The 24,599-nt window shown below is 35.3% G+C and overlaps 1 protein-coding gene across 1 annotated transcript in view; it reads left to right on the forward strand.

Moving 5' to 3' along the window:
* LOC116417005 (signal peptidase complex subunit 3) overlaps positions 1 to 24,599 on the forward strand; it is a 95,503-nt gene that overhangs the window by 56,163 nt on the left and 14,741 nt on the right. The window contains exon 5 of the mRNA XM_031928016.1: positions 17,219 to 17,322. Within this exon, the coding sequence (XP_031783876.1) occupies positions 17,219 to 17,322 (104 nt within the window). The remainder of the gene's footprint in view (positions 1 to 17,218; positions 17,323 to 24,599) is intronic.

Consider the following 24,599-nt stretch of genomic DNA (forward strand, 5'->3'; position numbering starts at 1 on the left):
GATATTTTTTGCTCGAAATGACACAAAGAATCAAGTGGCAAACTCTAAATTGTGGTAAAGATGATATTGTAAAAAACATCGCACGTTTTCTATATTTAACCTGAATAACATAAATATTTAATTGTAATGTATCAAGTTCAAATTCCCGTGAATAAAGAATATTACTTATATATTAAGTAAATAAATTATTATGACTACAATTGAGTTAATCAAAATATGGATATTATTTATTATAAAAAGATTGTTTAATAATCTCGATTATTTAATTTGGGTACATTGTGGTACAGAGCAGGATAGTAGGATGAAGTAAAAAAATAATCAGTACTTTTATGTTTAATAATATAAGGGTGGCATGAAGCTTTATTCACTTTATTTATGTCAAAGTCTCGTAGCAATATTGATTAAGATCAATGCATGAAATTATTACAGTCGTTGTACGCACTATGGAGAAGTAGTTCCTAAAGATTTATGCAAAAACCATAATTGTTGAAGGGAAGAGAATATTTATTATTTTAAGGTTACAATTAGATGAGATGCTTGTTAAAATATGAGTGTGACAAAGCAATAATGAAAGAGACTGTAGCTTTCTAGAATAAATAAAATTATTGATTCGATTCAATTATGTAGTATACAATAAAGTTTGAATGAGTGCATTGAAAATATAGTGATGCAAACGGAATTTGTCAAAACAACTTGTTGAGCCTGGTTTTCTAGGTTTTCTAGGTTAAACAACTTGTAGTGTTATAATTGATAAATGTGAACGTAACAAAAATAATACAAATGTTGAATTAAAATATTGCAAAAGGTCATATTTGTGGTCAAAATATTGCGCAAGGGATATTTTTATGATTCCCAAATTTAGATTTTCACAATTACACCTTAGAAACTCAAAATTTTACCTTTCGTTATAATCAATTCAAAATGTTCTCCTTTTAAATCTTTATTTTTCAAAATTTTTCTCCTAACCCCAAATCAATATTAAATTACAGATTTAATACATTTTCTTTTCAAGATTTTAAAATATTTTATAAATATTATGCGGATACCTTTTTCATTCGGCAGAAGCAAAATATATTGATAAAATATTTTGATACATTTTTATCATCTTTCCAAGTCATATTATTATCATTATTTTACAATATTCATAAAACAATTTTTTGAAATGTAAAATTATGAGGTTATAATACATTTTCTCAGTAATATTTCAAAATATTTAATAAATATTGCATAGCAGTGTAACCTACGGAGTGGAGACAAGTCGGAAAGCGAAAAAGAGTAAACGCGGCATTGAACCGCAAACCCCGAGATTAACAAGCAAGAGCTCTAACTATTAAGCTAACGTCTACGATGCAAGTGCATGCTATGCATCGTCGTACGGCTGTGCGGACTCTTCTTGCAGCACGCGTGTGCGTCTGTGATAATGGTATTTTTTTTAAGTCGAGATAAGTAAGAGACTACATGCGGGTAATGCATGTTTATTTATTCTGCTTCCTACCTATGGAAGCCATGTAGTAATAGTAATTTTTAGAGTTTGTGTAAACACATTTAGGAAGTGTGTTACGATTCAAGTCTAAAAGTAGTGTTTTCGTAATGTGTCCGTTCAGACAGATGTATGTATGTGACGATGTGCATGTTCGTTCGTAGAAGCCTATATCTCAGCTTCTACTCATCAGTAGATTTTAATTCATCGAGTCTTATTTTCTTTGTTTTTACTGTAGCATAATAGAAAAATAGTCCGTTTTTCTTTCTCGAAAGCTTTGTAACAGTGCCAACTATAGAATCAAATATTTTGATAAATTTTGATATTTTTAAGGTTCCTGAGTCCGAAAAAAATGTATGTATGTATATACATATGTATGTACATATCCGTTTACTGAATTTTGTCCTCATTATAACTCTGGAACGCATTGATATAATAAGCTAAAATTTTGCATGCTATTTGACCATGTCTCAACTTAGAACTGATTAAATTTCGGAGTCAAATGACTGACTTGTTTTGATTTTTTATAATTAACGATTATCTACATTTTATAATCATTGAGAAAGCAAACTGCTAATTTAGTTAGCAACAGTTTTTACATTTTGTCAACGCGTTTCTTTTATAGATTTTTTATTTTTCCGATTTGAGTTTTTTCTAATAAAGTTATTACAAAGCTTATTTAAGTAAATTGTCTGCTATATACCTTAAAGAGAATATAATTACCTATCTTTTTACTGCGGCCCTACTGAAAAAAAACGCGCGATTATTCGCCTAATTAATCGCGGGAATAATCGCGCGATTAATCGCGTTAATTTATCGAACTTTTTACGACGCGATTAGTCACACGCGGGATGGATCGCGCGATTCATCTAAAACCAATTTTCAAATAAAATAAAATCGTTTGAAATGCAAAATTAGTTTGCAGGGTGGCCAGTATAGGTTTTACTATACGGATTTACCACATCTAAATTTGCCACCCCGCTTGATCAGTTTGCAATTTAAACAGTTTTATGTTACTAAAAAATTAATTTTAAATGAATTATGCGATTAGTCACGCAATTAGTTTTTCAGTAGGGAATTTTTAGTAGGGGAGAGTTTGTATTATTGTTTATTTTAGGAAAATATCGTTTATCTTACGTTCATACGCATTTTTTTTTTTGCTATACGCGCTAAGAAATTGAAGTTGAAACCAGCTTTTCCAAAAAATATCTAAATGCCCATAGCAAAAAAAGATTATTTACTTGACATTTTTATATTTATAGATTTCACTACCTTTTATTAGTTGTTTTCTTGCCAAGGTTTTTACTTTTGGAAAAAGTTTTTTTAGGGAGATTTCACATCTTTACAAAGCATATTTCTTGAAATCATGATCTATTTGATAGACAACAAGCTATTGCTTTAGATATTGATCTAATCGCGCATACGCGCAATACTAATGGTTTAAATGCAATCAAGATTTTTGTTAGAGGTTAGAAAACCCAATTTTAAAGTGTATAGGGTCGTCCTGTACTAAACCGAATCTCGGCCTTACTTGCCAGTGCGGTGCTATCGCGCCTCTTGATTCATAATATATGAACTAGGAAAACTTGCATGCCCCAAAAACATAAGTAAAATGTTCATTAAACTTTGCGAAAATAAAATTTACATATAATTTTTAAACTATTTCTGTACATATTTTATAAATAACTATATTGATGTTTTAAAATATTTCATTAAAATATTGCATATCAATATTCTTAAATTATTTAATGAATATTTTTTGTTATTTAAGGAACTAAAAAATAATTATACTATATTTGATAAATATTTTAAAATATTTTAATATATTTTCTTAATATTAAGTGGTCTGAGGTTGGGCAGTCAATGAAATATTTTTGTAAACTTTTAAAAATATTACAAAATATTTTAAAATATGTTAAAAATGTTTTGCAAATATTATAAAATGATATTAAAATATTTTTTAGAAATATTTTTACCCTTGGTCAAATAAGATTGTAACAATATTTTAAAAATATGCTTGAAATGATTGCAGAAACATTTCTTTTGTAATGTAAAATATTTTAAAATATAAACTTTATATAAACAAACATGCTGTTACAATACCGCTACCCTAAGCGGGTCTTGGGCGTTGTCGTCCAGATCGGACGGGTGGGTGCCTATCACCATTACACAGGGCGTCCTTAGGTTGCGGGTAGAGGAACAGCCCCTGAGAAAGAGGTTAGCTGCGAATAAATTGAATAAGCAGCCGCGGACAGCCGATAGGAACAGGCGTGGGTGTGATGAGCCCACACTGTCGAACGCATTCATCTAGAAACACTACGCAAGCACCACAACAACAAAAACACTTCACATTATCTCTTATCTCTCAATCTATCTCTTTCATCACACATTACAAAAATGGGCAAAAATCCTGCTGCCGAGGAGGATGCGGGAGCGATGAGAACTGCCCCGAAAGGGGATGTGTAGAATGATTCGTCACCTGGTCTTACGCGGTAACGATGCCAGCGAAGGCGCGCTGCCTTGCAGGGGGGCGTTAGGATGCGAGAATGAAACCGTAGTGTGTCTGACGACGAATTGACACTGTCCTCGTCAAAGTCGGAAAGCTCTCATACTTAGTTCTAGAGAGGTATGGGGGTTATCACCTCTAGAACGGTGGACTCACCTGCGATCGGAACAGGATCCGAAGCGCGCGGGTTTAACATAACATCATGGCTCAAAAAAATCAAATCCGAACCAAAAGGGACTTAAGGGTCGGAACATGGAATGTTCGCAGTCTATACAGAGCAGGTGCGTTTAAAGAACTCGTAAAGGAAGCTGATAGGTACAATCTAGATTTGGTAGCAATACAGGAATCGCGGTGGCCAGATGGCGGAGTACTAGCATCGGGTAACTTCACGTACCTGTATGGGGCCGGGAGTGGGGGATCTCTAGGCACTGGATTTCTCGTAAGCAAAAGCATCATACATTCGGTTAAAAGTTTCAAATCCGTCAATGATAGGCTCTCGTACATCATTATCGAAGGTCAATGGTATAGATATGTATTTATTAATGTACACTGTCCTACGGAGGACAAAGAAGAAGCTAAGGATCTCTATTACGAAACATTAGAGCAGGTAATCGACCAGTTCGCGTCTTATGACACAAGAATAGTATTAGGCGATTTCAATGCTAAAATAGGTAGGGAGGAAATGTTTAGGCCTACTATAGGTAAGGAAAGCCTGCACGAAGCCAGCAATGATTGCGGTATTAGGGTCATAAATTTCGCGGCGGCAAAAGATCTTATAATCAAAACTACGTGTTTTAAGCACAAGAACATACACAAGGCAACGTGGACATCGCCGGACGGGGCCACACAGAACCAAATTGATCATTTCCTCATTGAAAAAAGACGTCATACTAATGTTCTTGACGTAAGAACTTACAGAGGGGCAGATAGCGACTCGGACCACTTCCTAGTAGTAGCCAAATTAAGAGCTAGACTAGTAGCGAATCAAAATAGTAAGCGAGCAAACAAGGTAGAAAGCTTCGATATTGAGAAACTACGAGATAGAACAGAGCGAATTAGGTACCAGATAGAAATTAATAACAGGTTTCAGGCACTTGAAGAAGCAAACACATCGCCGGAGGGGAATGACGAACCGAATAGCTTATGGGGGGACATCGAAAAAACGGTAAAAGAGGCCGCGAACAAAGTACTGGGTAAAAAGAAAAAGCCAAAGAGCAAACCATGGTTTGACGAAGAGTGCGAACTCTGGTTTGAAAGGCGCAAAAAGGCTAAATTAGATAGCTTACAAAATAGAAGCGATAGGACCGTAGAAGTGTATTCTAACGTAAGGAAACAGACGAGCGCGATCTACAGAAATAAGAAGCGGGAGTATCAAAAGAATCTTATTAGGAGAATAGAAACTAACAGTAAGGAAAATAACCCCCGCGAAATGTACAGAGGGATTAACGCCATCAGAAAGGGTTTTAGGAGTAGAGCGCAATTTATGAAGGACGAAAACGGGGACCTCGTAACAAATGACAACGAATTACTGTCGCTGTGGAAAAATTATTTCGATAAATTATTAAACGTGCACGAAAATAGCGAAGAATTAGGGGACGAAATTCACACTGCTGAACCCCACGTGGAGGAACCGAGCTACCAAGAAGTAGAGGCCGCGATTAAAAAACTAAAAAACAACAAAGCCGCGGGAAATGACTCTATACCAGCTGAGTTACTCAAATATGGGGGCGTCGAGCTCACTTTCAAAATCTATAAACTAGTATGTGCCATCTGGAAAAATGAAACAATACCCGAAAATTGGAAGGAATCTATCATTATACCGATTTTTAAAAAGGGGGATAAGACAGACTGCAATAACTATAGGGGTATTTCACTTTTAGCAACGTGCTACAAAGTTCTGTCAAACGTAATACAAGCTAGACTCACTCCATTCGCGGAAGATATAGTAGGAGATTATCAGTGCGGATTTCGGCGCAACAGATCGACGAGCGATCAAATGTTTACCATAAGACAGTTTTTAGAGAAAAAGTGGGAATTTTGCGAAACCATACACCAACTATTTATAGATTTTAAAAAAGCGTACGACTCTATTAAGCGAAGCAAAATGTATCAAATTCTAGTACTTCTCGGTGTACCGAAAAAGCTCGTGAGATTAATTCAAATATGTCTGAACGGAAGCACGGGAAAGGTCCGAGTAGGCGGTAATGTATCAGAACCCTTCATGATACGCGATGGTTTAAAACAAGGGAATGGGCTCTCTACGGTGCTGTTCAACTTAACGTTAGAGTATGCCGTTAGAAAAATGCAGGTTAGTCAGATGGGCGCAACGCTTAATGGAACAACGCAGATACTAGGCTACGCAGATGATTTGGATATACTGGGGGATTGTAGGGAAACGGTAGCAAGAAACGCGGAAATCCTCATAAAAGCGGTGGAGTATACAGGGTTAGAAGTGAGTGAATCAAAAACAAAGTACATGATTGTGGATAAGCTAGGCATCTGCAGAGGGGAGGAAGATCTCAGAGTTGGGAATTTTACTTTTGAAAAGGTTAGCGAATTCAGGTATCTGGGTACGACCATAAATGATAGAAACGAGATTAATGTCGAAATAAATAAGAGACTCCATTCGGGTAATGCTTGCTTCTACGCCGTGAGTAATTTACTTAAGTCGAGGCTGTTGTCTAAAAACGTTAAAATAAGAATATACAGGACAATAATACTGCCGGTGGTTCTGTACGGGTGCGAAACGTGGGCTCTCACTAAGCAGGCGGACAACCGTTTTAGGGTATATGAAAATAAAATCTTGCGAAAAATATACGGGCCGAAGAAAGATGAGGAAACCGGGGAATGGAGGAGACTACACAATGATGAGTTACACAATCTGTACGCGTCACCAAATATTAACAGAATAATTAAATCGCGCAGATTGGGATAGGCAGGGCACGTGGCGAGAATGGGAGACGACTGTACGGCAGCGCGTGTCATGAAGGGCAGGCCGATGGTAACGCGACCTCTAGGTAGATCTAGACGTAGATGGGAGGACAACGTAAAAGCGGATCTAGTAGAAATAGGACGAGTGGGTGTCGATCGGAGAGGTGCATCTTGGGTGGGGTTGACACAAGATAGGGCAACGTGGAAGGCTTGCGTAGATGAGGCGATGAACTTTCGAGTTCCAAATGCCATGTAAAAAAAAAATATATATATAAACAAACATGTCATAATCGGATACGAAACGTATTAATGAGAAAAGAGAATCGGTTATTAAGTACTACTTTAAATTAATGATTATTTTCGATTCATGGATATTGAAGTAGATATTGAGTGAGTGTATTTCTCACTTCTTGTCCATTCATTATAACTTCTTCACATTCACTATTATCTGGTAAGAAGTCTGTAACAGTTTCAGTCGAATTGTACTGACAAGGAAAGGTACCCAACCCGAACTCACCGATTTTGATGATTTTCATATATGTTGTAGAACATAAAAAAATAAGAGACACGTATTTTTTTTATCGGCTAATTTTCACTTTTAAGGGGTAAAATCCTCCCCTAAAGTTAACCCCCAAAAAGCGTTTTTTTTAAATATCTCGGCTTAAAATTAATATTTTTCAATGAAACAAATTGGAGGTTATTTCTTACAAAAAGAGCAAGTATTTCATGGTGATTTGAAGAGTAAGGGTAGCATCCCCTATTTTTTAGGGGTTGAAAACATATATTTTTTGGCATAATTTTATAATAAAAATGTTTAAACCGACTAAAAAAAATTGGAAAAAATGTTTAAACATCCTTAATAACAAAATTTAGTTGACGTCTTTCGGTGTTTTCATAAATATTACCCCTAAGGGGGTAAACCACCCCTAACACAAAATAACTGTAAATATGTAATTCAATACATAATATTTCGTAGAAAGTTTGTATATAGAGGTTTTCGAGGTCGCTGATTACAAATCTGTTATCAGATTTTGAAAATTCAAAATGGCGGAACCAATAGGACGGAAATATCGAAAAAAAAATTTATATAATAAAAAAGTTTTAAACGACTAAAAAAATTGGAAAAAATTTGTAAACATCTATAATAAACAAATTAAGTTTTTCGATTTTTTCATAGATGCTACCCTTTAGGGGGTAAACCACCCCTAACACAAAATAACTATAAGTATACTTCAATCCATAATATTTTGTAGAAGGTTTGTATATAAGGGTTTTCGAGATCGCTCTTTGCAAATCTGATATCAGATTTTGAAAATTCAAAATGGCGGAACCAATGTGGTGGACGAAAATGTCGAAAAAAAATTTTAACTTTCATAAAAACTTGTTATAAATGTGTTATCTTTGTAGCCTGTACATGTGAACTAAAGAGTCTTAAACCCTAAACCCCTAAAGAACAAATAGGCTAAATGGTTGTGCTTTTTAACCAAACCACCTCAAATTCCTAAATTTGTAAACAAGAAAATTCTGTGTGCGAAGCAGTTTTATAATTTCCGTAGAAATTGTTATCAGAATGTTATTGAAATTCCTTTATTGTAAATTCAACTTATAATTTATTTTTGTTTATAATATTAGAGTATAATAATAATCTACAATCTTTTATCTTTTGCCATAGTGCATTTTTTGTATTGAGCATAAAATATATTATTTTACGATGTTTTTACAATAATGGTAGTCCTCATAAAAGTGTTTAAAGCACAATGCTTTTTTGCACCAACCACATCGTACAATTGCAATGTTTGTGCACCCTTCTATTTCACAATGTGTTGCACAAGACTTTCCAAAACTGAAATCTATAGGATTATCAAATTTATCTGGTTTTTCATTGACGTAACCGTTTTTATACCAGGAATATTTAAACAAATCTATATATCTCGGTGAAGACAGTTGGTTGTGAACCAATGATTGAAGTTTAATTATATTATTTCTCACATGTAAATTCATATCATGATCCATTAACATTACATTATCAGAAAATGTTCGGACAAAGTTTTTCCAAATACGGAATCCATAGACATCAAGTGGTTGTATTTTTCCTGTGGTTCCAGTTGGAATTTTTTTATGTTAATAATTTTATTTTGTGGCATTGTTTCTTCTATAACTTTGTCACAATGACCACTCCAAGAATCAAGTAATAGTATTGAGTGATGGCCTACATAGGGATAAAATATTTTTTCCAACCAGATTTTGAAGTGATCTGCAATTAAACGACTTACTAATTAACTGATCAACGATATTACAATGTAAAAATTGTTATTAGTTCCCTTACTTGTTGTTAATTTTCCAGATTTGGATGCTTCCACGTACACGTTTTCTGGTCTAAATATGTTTTGTTCTACAATAGGGCCAAACTTGCCACTTGGTTCCTTTAAAACAAGAAATAGCGGTGACAACAGTTGTCCAGTAGCTGATATTAGTGGCTGTATAGTATAACTATGCGTTGTTGCTGAAATTGACTGTACCAGACATTGCACTTGCTTTTCTCCTTCTACTGCTAATGTTCTTCCAGAATGCATTTCTAGCTGAAATCCGCTCTGATCTGTATTATACAAATTTTCGAGTCCAATCCTTGGTATACACGATTTAACGTCATCGATAAATGCTTCAGCTTTAGCCGTAAGTTCTGCACTACTTTCTAGTGTTTTTCTTGTTATGAACTTATTTATTTTCCTAGAAACTATTCGGTGTGCTTGCTTAAATTTGAGTAACCAATGTTTAGAAGCTTTGAATCTAATATCATCAAAACCAATTTCTTTTTTAGCTTGTAAGGCCCATCGAATTATATCTTCATCATGGATAATTGAACCACTGTCGAGAGCTGCTTGAAAATTATCCAGGGTATACTGACAAATTTGTGCTACTTTTTCTCTATACGTGCCATCTTTATTAATTGAATGAGCCCAACGACGTAGCTGACTAATAGATGATACTTTTTTGAATCTGTTTTGCACTGTTTTGAGACTTAAATTTTGCTTCGTTTTGCTACTTCCCCAAAATTCTACAGCTCTTTTTTTGTATTCAAAATTTAGTTCTTCATTATCTGCTGTACATTGATTTGTTGGTGCTATATCCGGATCAGGAAAATGATGTTGCACTTCATCTTCAATTATTTCCACATTATGGTCTTTATACTCTTCTTGAAAATCCAAAGAGTCATCAGTAATCATTTCTACATCGTTGAAATCATGTGTTGCATCTATTAAAATTTCTTTTATTTTTTCGGCCAACTCTGTTTCGTGATAATTCGTGACACTATCTGGTATGTTTAACGCTTGAAAGTATGCTAATAATAAGTTTAGAACGTTTAACGGATTAATTTTCATTTTTCAATCTAAAATGAAAACAAGCGGTAAAATTTATACAAGCTGTGTTTTTGCATGTAAGGCACGACTGCTACATTTCTACCAGAATAAAACGAGTGAATGTAAATTGAATCAAATCATTAATTTATGCATTGGAGAAGAATTCTCGTTCCACTTTGTGATGTTCGGAAAACTCTATTTTTGGTTTTATTCAACTTTTATTCACTTTGAAATTGAATAATGTAAATATATATAAAATCACTAAAGAAAATTTTCTACAACTATATGATACCACTGACAAACAAAAAGACGTACTATTCGTACTTTCCGGCATCGAACTAGAATACCCACAAAACTCACTCACTGCCTAAAAAATAACACAGGCAGCTGAGGTAAACACTCGATGAAAACAATCTAAAAAAAGAACATACTGATTCGCGCATATTGTCAACAACTTTTATGAGTGAAAGACATTTATCTGTGGAATTATCATTGAATGTACGATAACATTCATTAAACTAATGAATGCATATAAAATTCCCTTTCAATAACAACGTGTTCTTTAATTGCAAATGAAGTTCGAGTATTAATATTCTTTTATGTATTTTTACCAATAACAAAAATTATCATAGTAATATAATAATAATAATAATAAGAAGAAGAATAAGCATAATTGCAATAGCAATAATAACAGTAATACTGATAATAGCAATGATAATGAAAAATAATAATAATAATTAGAATAATATTTATTATTAAATTTAGATTTTTTGATAAATTCATTAAATCGTATCAAATAGTATTATTATGGAATTCCAGACTGTAAATATTTTACTATAGATACAATAATCATTACTTCGAGAATTCATCTAAAAAACGTTTGGCTTACGAAATAATTGTAACAATGAAAAACTCCCAAGTTTGACAACATTAAATTTTATTACAAAACGCAAAAGAGTTTGATAAACTAATTTTATTAACCTATGTTTTTTCATTTGCAAAAAAGTGTGGACTTTTTGAATTTATAAAATTATATAATTATGCAATTTATGAAATACTTTATAATTTATGAAATTACTTTTGAAATTATGCTAATTTATAAAAGCAGAAAAATAAATAATCTTTGATTGAAACATAAAACGAGACGTTATTTTTTACATACAAAATGATAGAATAAAATATCGGTAATATGTCTATACTCGTGTCTACGGTAAAGCATAGGCCTTCGGCTTGTCTGGAGGTTAGGGGTTTGGAGTCGTTTGGTTAAAATGCACAACCATTTAGCCTATTTGTTCTTTAGGGGTTTAGGATTTAAGGCTCTTTAGTTCACATGTACAGGCTACAAAGATCACACATTTTTAAACAAGTTTTTTTGAAAGTTAAAATTTTTTTCGATATTTCCGTCCACCATATTGGATCCGCCATTTTGAATTTTCAAAATCTGATAACAGTTTTGTAATCAGCGACCTCGAAAACCTCTATATACAAACTTTCTACGAAATATTATGTATTGAATTACATATTTACAGTTATTTTGTGTTAGGGGTGGTTTACCCCCTTAGGGGTAATATTTAAACACCGAAAGACGTCAACTAAATTTTGTTATTAAGGATGTTTAAACATTTTTTCCAATTTTTTTTAGTCGGTTTAAACATTTTTATTATAAAATTATGCCAAAAAATATATGTTTTCAACCCCTAAAAAATAGGGGATGCTACCCTTACTCTTCAAATCACCATGAAATACTTGCTCTTTTTGTAAGAAATAACCTCCAATTTGTTTCATTGAAAAATATTAATTTTAAGCCGAGATATTTAAAAAAAACGCTTTTTGGGGGTTAACTTTAGGGGAGGTTTTTACCCCTTAAAAGTGAAAATTAGCCGATAAAAAAAAATACGTGTCTCTTATTTTTTTATGTTCTACAACATATATGAAAATCATCAAAATCGGTGAGTTCGGGTTGGGTACCTTTCCTTGTTAGTCTTTTATACAGAAAAAAGTAAATATGAAAGCAAACTCATCAATAAGATAATGTGTTTGATTAAAAGTAAAATAATATCAGTTACTGAAAAGTATGAAGAGATTCAGTATATATTGAAACCAGTATAAGTGACAAATACAGTTTATACGATATAAAGATACTTTTATATAGTTATATAACCCATATTGGATCCGCCATTTTGAATTTTCAAAATCTGATAACAGTTTTGTAATCAGCGACCTCGAAAACTTCTATATACAAACTTTCTACGAAATATTATGTATTGAATTACATATTTACAGTTATTTTGTGTTAGGGGTGGTTTACCCCCTTAGGGGTAATATTTATGAAAACACCGAAAGACGTCAACTAAATTTTGTTATTAAGGATGTTTAAACATTTTTTCCAATTTTTTTTAGTCGGTTTAAACATTTTTATTATAAAATTATGCCAAAAAATATATGTTTTCAACCCCTAAAAAATAGGGGATGCTACCCTTACTCTTCAAATCACCATGAAATACTTGCTCTTTTTGTAAGAAATAACCTCCAATTTGTTTCATTGAAAAATATTAATTTTAAGCCGAGATATTTAAAAAAAACGCTTTTTGGGGGTTAACTTTAGGGGAGGTTTTTACCCCTTAAAAGTGAAAATTAGCCGATAAAAAAAAATACGTGTCTCTTATTTTTTTATGTTCTACAACATATATGAAAATCATCAAAATCGGTGAGTTCGGGTTGGGTACCTTTCCTTGTAAATATTATTACATCTATGGGAAAGCATAACTGACACCTGTAGCTTGATATATAACTTATCGATAGGTGCCTGTTGATATTCTAAACGATTGGTAACATTCTAAAGAGCAAAATGTCAACTTTACTCTGAAACAGACACGCTGAAATTGCTATTATTACATCTAAAGAAAAAAACATTATAAATATATAATTTAACATTTAATGCCATATTTCAAAACTTGATAACTATCTTGATGTTTTAAACATGACAGATGACCTCTTGATATGGATGCATTCTGATGTTTTACAAGTCTGGTATCTATTCCAAGAGTGGATGGTCTGTAAAACTATGAAGAAGCAGCTTCAGGGTGCTGCTATAGAGTAAACCTGACATTCGACTTCTTTTAAGTCTAACAAACCTTTTACATATCATGAGATAGGTACTTAGGCATTATTCACCAAGCTACGTACATCGGCAGTGCTTTCGTACATTGATAATTAACATTTTTAGTATGGAATTTTACAATTAGAGCTTATCTCTACATTTAGAATAAAATGTTAAATATTTTCTAATGCGTATAGCTACAAACCTTTATAAATGACCTTTTTGGTATTATTTACATGATGTTTGAAAGTGGGAAACGTAGCCGAATCTAGGCAAACCATCTACAAGTTGGTTCTTTGGTTCCCTTGGTTGGAAGTTGGGCGGGTTTGTGATCAGAAATAGAGATGCAGCTGTAGATCCTAGATGATAGAACCTTATATTAGACAAAAGTCATGTACACAGTATATGATAAGAAAACTCAAAAATATGATATGGATTTAATACAGAGCATGTCACGATTATGATACCTATAATGATAAATGCAGCAAGCAGAAACTCTAGCCAGCACCACCAGATGGAATAAATATAACCGTAGAGTTGATTTAAAGTGGTTGAAGTCTTCAAACAGTTTATTCAGCACCACAATGCAATATAATTTCAGCCCGATGGAAGTACTAAGTAGGTTGTTCTACCAAGAAATACCAACGATTGAGTATGTATTATATATAGTTATGTACTACCAGGCGACACTATCCAGTTCCTGGGTAGTTTCCACTGTTTTTTTTTTTTTTTTTTTTTCAGTAAAAAGATCTAAGGGGGAGCTCTTCAAAGAAACCACAATTACTTTTTGCACTGCACATAGCAGAAGAATACAGAAATACTTTTCGAAATGATCATAAATGATAGTGAATCTTCACCCAGACAGCATCTAAGAAAAACGTATCGGCACAGTAGTAAAAACAGTTGAGCCATTGTTCAAGCCGATCCAGACTGCACCAAAAAAGTAATTATTATCACCATATCAGCACAAGCAGAAGCAGCAGCAAGAGTAGGCATAAAAACAAGGGATAACCTCCAAGCTAAATCTCAACTTTTTCGAAGATGTAGATACAAATTTTTTCCATTTGCAACACTTCTTGATGGATTGACACTGACTTAGATAGTCGCTGTCGTTATTATAGCTTAGCACTATTACACACTTTGCACTGAAATAAAAAACGATCGAAGCTTCGAGCTACACGAGTAGGTTGCCGCAAGCCTACAGACTACTTCTAGCAGTACTACTGGTTGCTTACACAAACATTCGTATATTCCGTCGGCACTACTTACTATGATGCTGAAAAGCCGAAACGAGCTCACGGTGAGATGAGGCCGGGAGGCCGCTTAAGGTTAACATCAATGCCGTTTGCTATTTGCTGTACTGATAACAAAAATACTTCGAGTCTGTTCGGTCATTCCTCACTTGTCTAGGGTTATTCCCGCGTGCTGGTCTATCCAGATGTCAGCACTGGCGTTACACTCGAGAACTCCCGAACACTGGCGTACACTCGAGAACTCCCGAGCGCGCTCTCGCGATCGAGAGTAACTCGAGACTAACATACAGTGACGCCCGCTCTCGAGAACAGCGCCAGGGTTACGCTCGCGCTCGAGAACTACTCTATGGCTACGCTCGCGCTCGGGTGGTGGCGCCAGCGCCGGAGTCAACTCTATAGTTGAATGGTTGACTTTCGCAGACCGAGAGCTCGCTCTTGCGGTCGAAGTTGACACTACAACGCTCGAGGCCGCACTCTCACGCCCGAAGGCTCGCTCTGGCGGACGAGGTATACGCTAGCTCTCGAGGCTGCTCTCGTGTTCGCACTCAACTCTCGCGCCACTGTGAATGCACTAATTATAAATCCCAGTATGCGCTACCTAAACCCTATTATTATGTATTCTATTTTTAGAAAAAGTTTTAAGTACTTCAATAAGTTTGTTCAAATAGACATGAAATCTCTAAAAAAATATGATACATACTTGTTCATGGAGTGGTCTTATTGTAAGTGTAAGTTTCTGCATATTTTATTCGTGTACATAAGCTTATAAAATTCTTATTTCAATAAAAAGAAATATTTTAAGTGTAAAAATATGTATTATGAACAAAATGTAAGGGGCATGGCAAGTTACGTAGTAAATATCTTGAGAGTTATTTGCAATTGATCAATATATTACTTAAGTTTAAATTACCAATCATTCGACTCATCCCTTGATTAAACATAATGATTTTTTGTTTTCCATATTATAAATAAAATAATATGATTGTAAACTTGACTTTTTTAAATTGATCTAAGTTGTTTTTCAATCTGTAATTTCACTGTAAACAAAATTATTGACATGCATGATAATACGCAAAACATCAAATGCGCCTATCCTTTTTACTTTGGTTAAGTTTTTTTTTATAGTATATATATATCTTCAAAATTAAACAATCGATTCTGCAACTTCGCTATTTTAGAGATTTTGGTCAGATTTTTCTGATTATTATATATCTTTTGCTATAAGAAAATTGCTTCTTCAGCAAAATAATTAAGCTTGGGAATATTTGAAAAAGCATTTACATACTGTAGTTTAAAACAATATTTTATTTATTGGAACAATAAATTTTGTTGAAGGAAGCTACGTGCCAATAAATTGGCAGCGGTTTTTAATATTTTTAGTTTAAAAATTCTACCTTCCATTATAAATCAATGTGTAATTTTCGTGTTTTAAATCTTTATTATTCAAAATTTTTACATTTAACTTCTATTAGGAATTTAAATGTAACATTAGGAAAAATGATGTTAACAAAACTTAAATTTTATTACTATTGCAATATATTTTAACCAAGTGATTTTAGGAGCAAGGTGAATCACGCTCGTTTTATTATATTAAAGGGCTTAACGTACTCGTGTGATGTGAATTCTCTCATATCTTTTTCCAATTACTTAAAATCCTCTTTCTTTATATATTATTATTATATTTATGACACACCGTGGTATAAGCCTCGATTTAGGTCACGCTCGTGCAAAAATGCACTCGCTAAATCTTAGTTTATGCATGTTGTTTCATAAAATATTGTACGATATATCGTAATATACTATAAAGGGCTTAACGTACCCGTGTGCCGCGAAGCCTCTCATATCTTTTTCCAATTACTTAAAATCCTCTTTCTCCGTAAGAGCAAGTCGGCGCGACTGCAGGGTAGTGCGTCGCTGGCTCAACAGTAGAGCGCGCGTCTTAAGATTTCGGGGACGTGGGGTCCTAATCGATCATTATATAACTTAAACTTTAAGCTAAGTAAGCTCTTTGATGAACAAAAGAATTTTTTGCTTCATCTTCATTATGATTACATATAATAAACTTGACTTTGTTTGATTGATCATGGTTCTTTTTTATCTATAATTTTAGTTGCTACAAGTCAAAATTAATTTTGACAAATAAAAAAATCGTTATAATAAATATGTATGAAATGCTACCTCACTGACATCCATAATAATTTTTCGAAATACATCAAACTCGCCTAACCTTTTACTTTTTTAAAAGTTAATTTTTTAGATTTTTATTTGAATTGCTCGCTTCTCTCATAAAAGTCAATGAACTAAGCTAAAGCCCTGCGCAAAAAGTTCCTTCTGTTTGTTTCATTAGAAATTGTCACGAAATAATTGTTTTTATGCTTTTTTTTTAAACTACATAATTTATACGCATTCGAAGGAACTCTAAAAAAGTCTATAAAAAATTATACTATAGGATACATATGCCTACTTCTTTAAGATATATAATTTCAGGTATTAAAGTCATTCACGATTCCCGTTTTATTTAAGTTATATTTGATTTGTAATAATTGACAGAAGATGTTATTCATTAATTCGTTTTTATTCATGTTCTAGATAATTTTATGGGATAAAATAATTTTACGTGGAGATAATGCTGTATTGGACTTCAAGAATATGAACACAAAATACTATTTCTGGGACGATGGAAATGGATTAAGGTACAATTTACTTATTTTCTTTTATTTTTTATCTTTTTATTTACTTAAGTCTGCTAATTTTTAACACCTGCATTTACATTACTCAATCGATTTCTGAGTGGAATAACAATGTATTCCAGTGACGACTTCGGAAACGTCGTATCCCGGCGAAGATTCCGAGAATGTCGTATCCCGGCAGCGACTCCTTCTCGTTGATTGTGGTGGCAACACTGCGCAATTTTTAAATACAGTTTTACGAGGCATTAAATGCGCGTAAAAATTTTTGAAATAAATCAGAAAGACTTATTTTTTATTGCCTTTGCTTGTATTATGAAAACTTATGACTTAAAGTGTATTTGATTCAACTTAATGGAAGGTTTAAAACGTATTATTTTAATGTATGTACACGAACATCCAGCATATATATATAGATGGTTCTCTGTGAAATCAAAGATATGAAAATTTTAATTTTTGCCTAAACTGTATATATATATATATATATATATATATATATATATATATATATATATATATATATATATATATATGTTCTATATGTTGTTGTACCTGACTCCCAAAAAAAATTTGCAGCGCGATTCCTTTATTTGGCCTTGAGTTCTAGCTGGTCAAAGTTGAGGTTTTAAGCAATTTTTGCCTATTTTCAATGATTTGTAGCCCATAAAGGATGCATTTTTAACTAAAACTACCCGTAATACTTTTTTTGTAAAATTTTCTGAATGTTTCAATAAAAATACTTTAAAGGCCCTATATAAATGTTAAGGCTACCTTATTTGCATTTTAAACCTTAAAATATAAAAATCTGAATGTTTGAACCGGACTCCGACAACCTCAATACAGTAAAAAGATATCTTTTTATACTAAAAAAGTAGCTGTAAAGTTTCAGAATGGGCCTGACCTTCTACTAGAAGTTATGTAGAAAACAAATATGATATAATGGATAATAAGTGGTTTTACATGCAAATTTGACACCCAATAAATTTCATGTCTACCGATACAAACAAATGTTGGTATCGGTAGGCATGATATATATATATATATATATATATATATATATATATATATATATATATATATATGTGTGTGTGTGTGTGTGTGAGTGTGTGTGGTTCTCTATCAAATCGAAGATTAAAAATTTTTATCTTCTTCAACCCACGGTAAATATTGTTATGACCGGGTTCGGATAATAAAAATAACAACACGTTATTTATAGAAAATCACTCTTGAACTCGGACTCTTTATTCAAACGTAAACACAACTGTTCTCACAGCTGACAGTTCCAGACTCTAACTAAACAACAATATCCGCGACGTAGTTGATCTCGTTGCTAAGGGTAGCTATGCGCGATTCATGGTGTTCGAATCGCGCAACGTTCAGGCTCGGTTACAACATTGCCCTCTTCTTTTCAGATTGTCGTCCCGACAATCATAACCATCCATCCTTCAAGCGGGTTGATCCTCTTACAATCCAATGATGACTTACAGGAACTGACATCAACATCCTCTACCTTGACCCATCCTAGGCATCAAGTTACCGAGCAATGCTTACAGATGTCATTCCAATTATCACTTAACAGGACTAAGACGGACTCGTCTCTTGAAAACAATCCTCTTCTTATTCCAATGATGACTTACAGGATCCCATCAACGTCCTCTACCTTGACCCATACCAGGCGTCAAGTTACCGAGCGGCGTTTACAGATGCGGACTCCAATCATCACTTACAGGAATAAAAGACTAATCTCTTTCATGAATCCAAGCTTTAAGCGGTTGAATTCAATCGAACACATTCTCAAGTCCCTACTCTGGTATTCACCTTCACGCTCACGGGAAAAACCGTGGCTCAAAAGAACCGTGAGCAGAGTAGTCTTCATAAATCGGTTTGATTCGGTCACATTCGGGTTGATGCGTCTCAATCTGGTGAAATGTCTTAATCAGGATCTTTCGTCGTTGTTGGTACGTGTCATTACAGGAACAGCCTCATTCTTATCCAGCCTCCTCCATCGAACGGCGTGGATGTGTATGATGTCATCATTCGTATCCGATCTCCTTCATCGAACGGCAAAGATGTGAGCGACGACATCAAAAAGCCAGACATCTCACTCAATAAACCTTTCGAACCGGATTTTGCTGGTCTGAAACGGAACGAACACAACATCTGCAGTATCGCATCTTTCTTTGTCAAACTCATAGAATTTTGGAAATAATCTAAATCTGTCTTTTTGATCTTTTTAAGTGTATCTCCACGTCTATGTAGTTTTAGAATAGTGTCATCAACAGCGGCATTCATCGATGACACATTCTGGTGTTTAACTGTGTTGCTAGATGGTAATTCTAATTCGTTCTTGACGTGTATCAAATGTGTATCAACTAAATTCGATTCATCAAAAATTGACCCTTCAGTGATTATGTCTGTGTCTATGTCTGTGTTTGTGATGTGTGTGTTCAATTGACTTAGCTGTTTAAATTGTAGATGAAGATCCTTTTGCTTTTCAAGCAAATCGACACAGCCGTTTATGAGCAGCAAGCTTGAATGATATTGCCTTGCTAATTCTTCATTCCGTAGTTGCTCAGCTTGCAGATCAGTTCTTGAGACTATTCTTGGAGATGCAATTGGTTGAGTTGATGTTCTTGGGGTTGGAATTGGTGTTTTTGTGATTTTTAACAACTTTTCAGAACGCAAATACACAGAATTTTCGACCAATTCTTGATCGTTCACTTCCGTCTCAAGCGTTTCTATTCTTGTCTCAGTTTCTTTCCTCAATTGATCTTCCTTCGCGATTTCCATGATAGCCTTCTCTCTGATACTACGTACAACAGGATGCGTTTCTTGTTCTTCAATCCGTGAGGCAATCCATAACCAAAAATCCAATTCGGCGTTCATGGTGTTTGGATAAATTATCCCGGACGAGCCCCCAAAATGTTATGACCGGGTTCGGATAATAAAAATAACAACACGCTATTTATAGAAAATCATTCTTGAACTCGGACTCTTTATTCAAACGTAAACACAACTGTTCTCACAGCTGACAGAACCAGACTCTAACTAAACAACAACATCCGCGACGTGGTTGATCTCGTTGCTAAGGGTAGCTATGCGCGATTCATGGTGTTCGAATCGCGCAACGTTCAGGCTCGGTCACAACAATATGTTCCAGAAACAGTTTCCAATGCACCTGAAAACTGCTTTTTTTAGTTCGTTTGTCGCCGTATACAATATTTATATTATACGTACATTTATGCAACTCTGCTCAGTTTATAGCTTATTAAATTTCGAACAAAAATCTAAATCCTAGAGCTATTCCACTTCGAAGCGTAGGAGCTTCCAAAAAAATAAGAGGCCCAAAGTATGCCATCTTGGAGAACTCCTCGTCTATTGAAAGAAACGCCACTGCTATTTTCGCGTAGTCGCGTAGATTGAGGATATGATCGCATTATTTGTTATAATTTTTTGCAAGAAACATACAAAAGTTAACTGTATGCTACCTCTGAGATTTTTTCGGGAATGCTCCAAGCAATTAATAAGCTTTGCCACAGACTTTAAATATGAATTTTAATCATTTTAGCACAAAATTATGGATATCTTCATTTTTAGCTAAAGATACAGGGTCTCTGCCATTCTAAGGCCCATACAGAAACTTCTGCATTATAAAAAGGTATCTCTATGAATTTTTTGGTGGTCGTAGTCCGGATCGAACTCTTATTTTCACCAATATTAAGGTTTAAATGGCTAATATATATATATATATATATATGTGTGTGTGTGTGTGTGTGTGTGTGTGTGTGTCTGTGTGTGTGTGTCTATATATATATATATATATATATATATATATATATATATATATATATATATATATATAAACTATTATATATGTGTATGTGTGTGTGTGTGTTGTGACAGCCGAATGCACGTCAAATGTCTAACGGCTAATCATGTACTAATTGTAATAAGATTATTGTTTCAGCAAGCTGCCAACGAGCGCTGAAACGAGCGAGAATGAGAGACGAGGCAAGATAGAGATAGAGATAGTGAGAGCATAGGTAGCGCGGTTGCCGCCTGGCCGCACAGCGTTGGCGAGATATGACAACGATGTGCCGACGGCCGGGAGAGCCGCGACTAGAGTTAGTCTCGCTGCGCTATCCACACGAGTAGCTCGCGCTACTATATACGCGGGTTTGTTGTGAGTCCTGCGAGCATCCCGAGAGCGAACGATATTCGTCAGTGCGTTACCGACGAGTTTCTGCGACGCCCGTCCGAACTGTTACATCTCCACGTCCGAGACTGGACCACGTCCATTGCGTCAAGTACTACTGCCACTACAGAGTTGTAAGTACCTGCACTCTCACTCTCTCTCGTATCTCTTTATCGTTCGTCGAAGTGTGCGGCGTTTGCACCTCCGTGTATAGTTACAATTGAATATACATTTCCTTATTTAAACTTCTCGTGTGTTATTTCCTACGACCCGACCTACGCCGCCTCCGCGGGCTCGTGTAAAAACACGTGCATGATCTGAGTCGGCCGAGCCGTGCATTCTGCACGCCCGACGTTAATTTACAATAAAAAGGGCCCTTCTGGCCCTGGTTATAACACGGCAGAAAAGTATTAACCGAGTGTTATAAATGGCGCCCCAAAACGTGTGTCAAGGTCAAGCTATTTAACTCGCGAGTGTACAAAAATTGTATAGCGGCTACTCGTGCTACAGCGTCGACACATTGTTGACGTAAGTGAGACTCGGAAAAAAAAAACTGACCGCAACGGTAGAAAGTATTAGACAGCGTCGAATAATACGCGCAGTTTAACTTTGTAGCGGCAGGCATCAGCCTTCTAAATTCGAAACGGTCAACGACCGAGCGGCCAGCGACAGCGAGCGTATAGATTGTTTACAGCGCGCGCCGCGAACCGAGAGCTCGAATTCTTACAGTGTCGCCCGTTAGGCAGGGAATTTTTGGCTGAGTGCAAGTGAGACGGATGAACTATAGTCAGTATAGGAATTCAAACTATTGTATGGATTTTTGAGAATTCTTTTTGCACTCTGATGCAATTTTTATACCTGACTACTGTTTAAGCCGTAATCTCGCAGTTCAACAAATTGTTGTGTTATTAGGAACGTTAAGGCATAAATCGCGATAATAATTTAGAAAAATTTCGCGAGATCTTGAGCCTGGTTTTGTGAAAAATAGCTGCGTACTTAAGTACAGAAACGTACGAATAAATATACGTATACCATCAACACACAGCCGCTCCGGCGTATAATTGCTTTTACGAATTCGCGTAGGAAAAAAAAATTTTTTCATGATAGAGGGTTAGTAACATTTAAATTCACAAATAATTTATTAAAGTGGAATTGTTTTTTTTACAAATTAGTAAGTTTTTTTCTCTTTCTCAGATTTTAAAACTTGTAGCACAAAACGTGCGTGATTACTTGCTGTCAGGCAATTTATCGCGGTTCAAAAACAAATTATTATTATCGTTATATAAAATTTAATTGAGTGATTAAAATTAAATCACACGTATTAATCGAAAAAGCAAACGTGTGTTCCAGTGTCGACAACTAATTATTAAATTCACTTCGAGAGTAACTTGGATTGTTGAATCCTGAGTTTTTTAGGTTGTGCTGAATTTGACTCGGCTCTGCTTCACATTAAATGTCAGAATACTCAACGAGCACAATGTCCTTAACTGGCTCGTACATAGACTTAAGCAGATCGCAAGTAGCAATACAAGACCACGTAAGATCTATGGACATGAATACGTTAGGTCAAGCATTAGATTTCTTAGGTTTCCAGGATAGGGGGACTGATGAAGACAGAATGCGTCGATTGTTTAGGTGCCTAGCAGGTGACTACGCGCCAGAAGAATTCCGTCCGTCGCTAACCCTGTTAAATTCGGAGGAGTTATTTAGGTCGCGGGCGACACGACGTGCGTCGTACATAACGAATTATATCCCTCAGGAAGTCAGCGGCATATTTGAAGAAGAAGAGCGGAACGCGAATCAAATAAGTCTAAGAATTTTGCACCAAAGAAATGCAATCAGCAATCCTGATGCCGAAAGTCAGGAGCAACAGGCGTATCAGCCTACGGATTGCAGCAATCGAAGCGGCATCGAAAACGAATTCAACTGGTTGGAACCAGTAACAATAGGGTTCGGTCAACCGCTACATAGAGAACAGGTTCGACAACCGTTAGCAACAATTTTCGGTGGTAATCCGTGCGATAATACTAGCACGGTAGGGATTGACGTTGTTGAGGAAAGCCTCGAAAATCCAGATCAAATAAGAATAGATGCGAATCCCCCAGAATTAGCGGATGAACAAGAGATAACATCGAACGTCGATTTCCTGATGTATTTAGCCAGCGACGGCAGCAAGTATAATTTACCGAAAAGAGTCGTCGACGACCTATTAAAGAAAGACGATGAAATCGCACAGTATAAGAAAATACGAGATGAGGCGTGCGAATATATAAAAAAATTACGCATAGCTAACAGCGCTCAGAGAGAGCCTCCAGCGTGTAGTACCCGTTTAAGAACATCAGAATTTACACGGTCGAAAGAAGATGCACCACCATCAGTAGGGACCAAGAGTAAACACGTAGATTTTAATGACACGTACACGACTAGGTATTTCGAACCAACGAAGAAGAATCTCTCAACTTCAGAATTAGAAGATAGCAACATATACCAGCAACCTCAGCGAACGCTAAGTCAACAGTCGACACCACACAACCATACGCCTGGCCAAATACGGCCGATTCAGCCTCCGTATACGTTACCACGGTCGATAGCAGCTATCTATCCAACGGATGCAAAGGAGCCACCCCTCTGGTTCAAGACTTGGGTCAGCAACAATTACCCTTCAATAGCAAAGAAGGATAACTACGGCCGTCAGAACCATAAAGGGTCCAATAGATCTACCCAGGGTAAGAAGAAAACCTTTGCGGAAAATCAGCAGACGAAGTCCACAGTGCCGACAGATGTGAAAAATAAATCCGACTCCAAGGAGGCCAATAAATCGTCTGGAAAATCGAGTGACTCAGCAAACAAGGAAAAAAGAGAACTAGCTTGCTGGACTTGTAAGTCACCGGGCTTTACGAAGAAGACGTGTCCCAATTGTGCGGGAAAAGCCAAAGGGGAATAGTAAGCGAGATCCGTACTGACCCCGAGGTTAATTCAGGGATCTCGGCATCACAGTCGACTGAACAACTAAATCCGACTGCAATAGCACACTGTGCAGCGACCAGTAGTAACGCTGTTTTATCCGACCAGCGCTGGTGGCTGCAGG

This window comes from Nasonia vitripennis (assembly GCF_009193385.2).
Source record: "Nasonia vitripennis strain AsymCx chromosome 3 unlocalized genomic scaffold, Nvit_psr_1.1 chr3_random0014, whole genome shotgun sequence".
Lineage (NCBI taxonomy): Eukaryota > Metazoa > Arthropoda > Insecta > Hymenoptera > Pteromalidae > Nasonia > Nasonia vitripennis.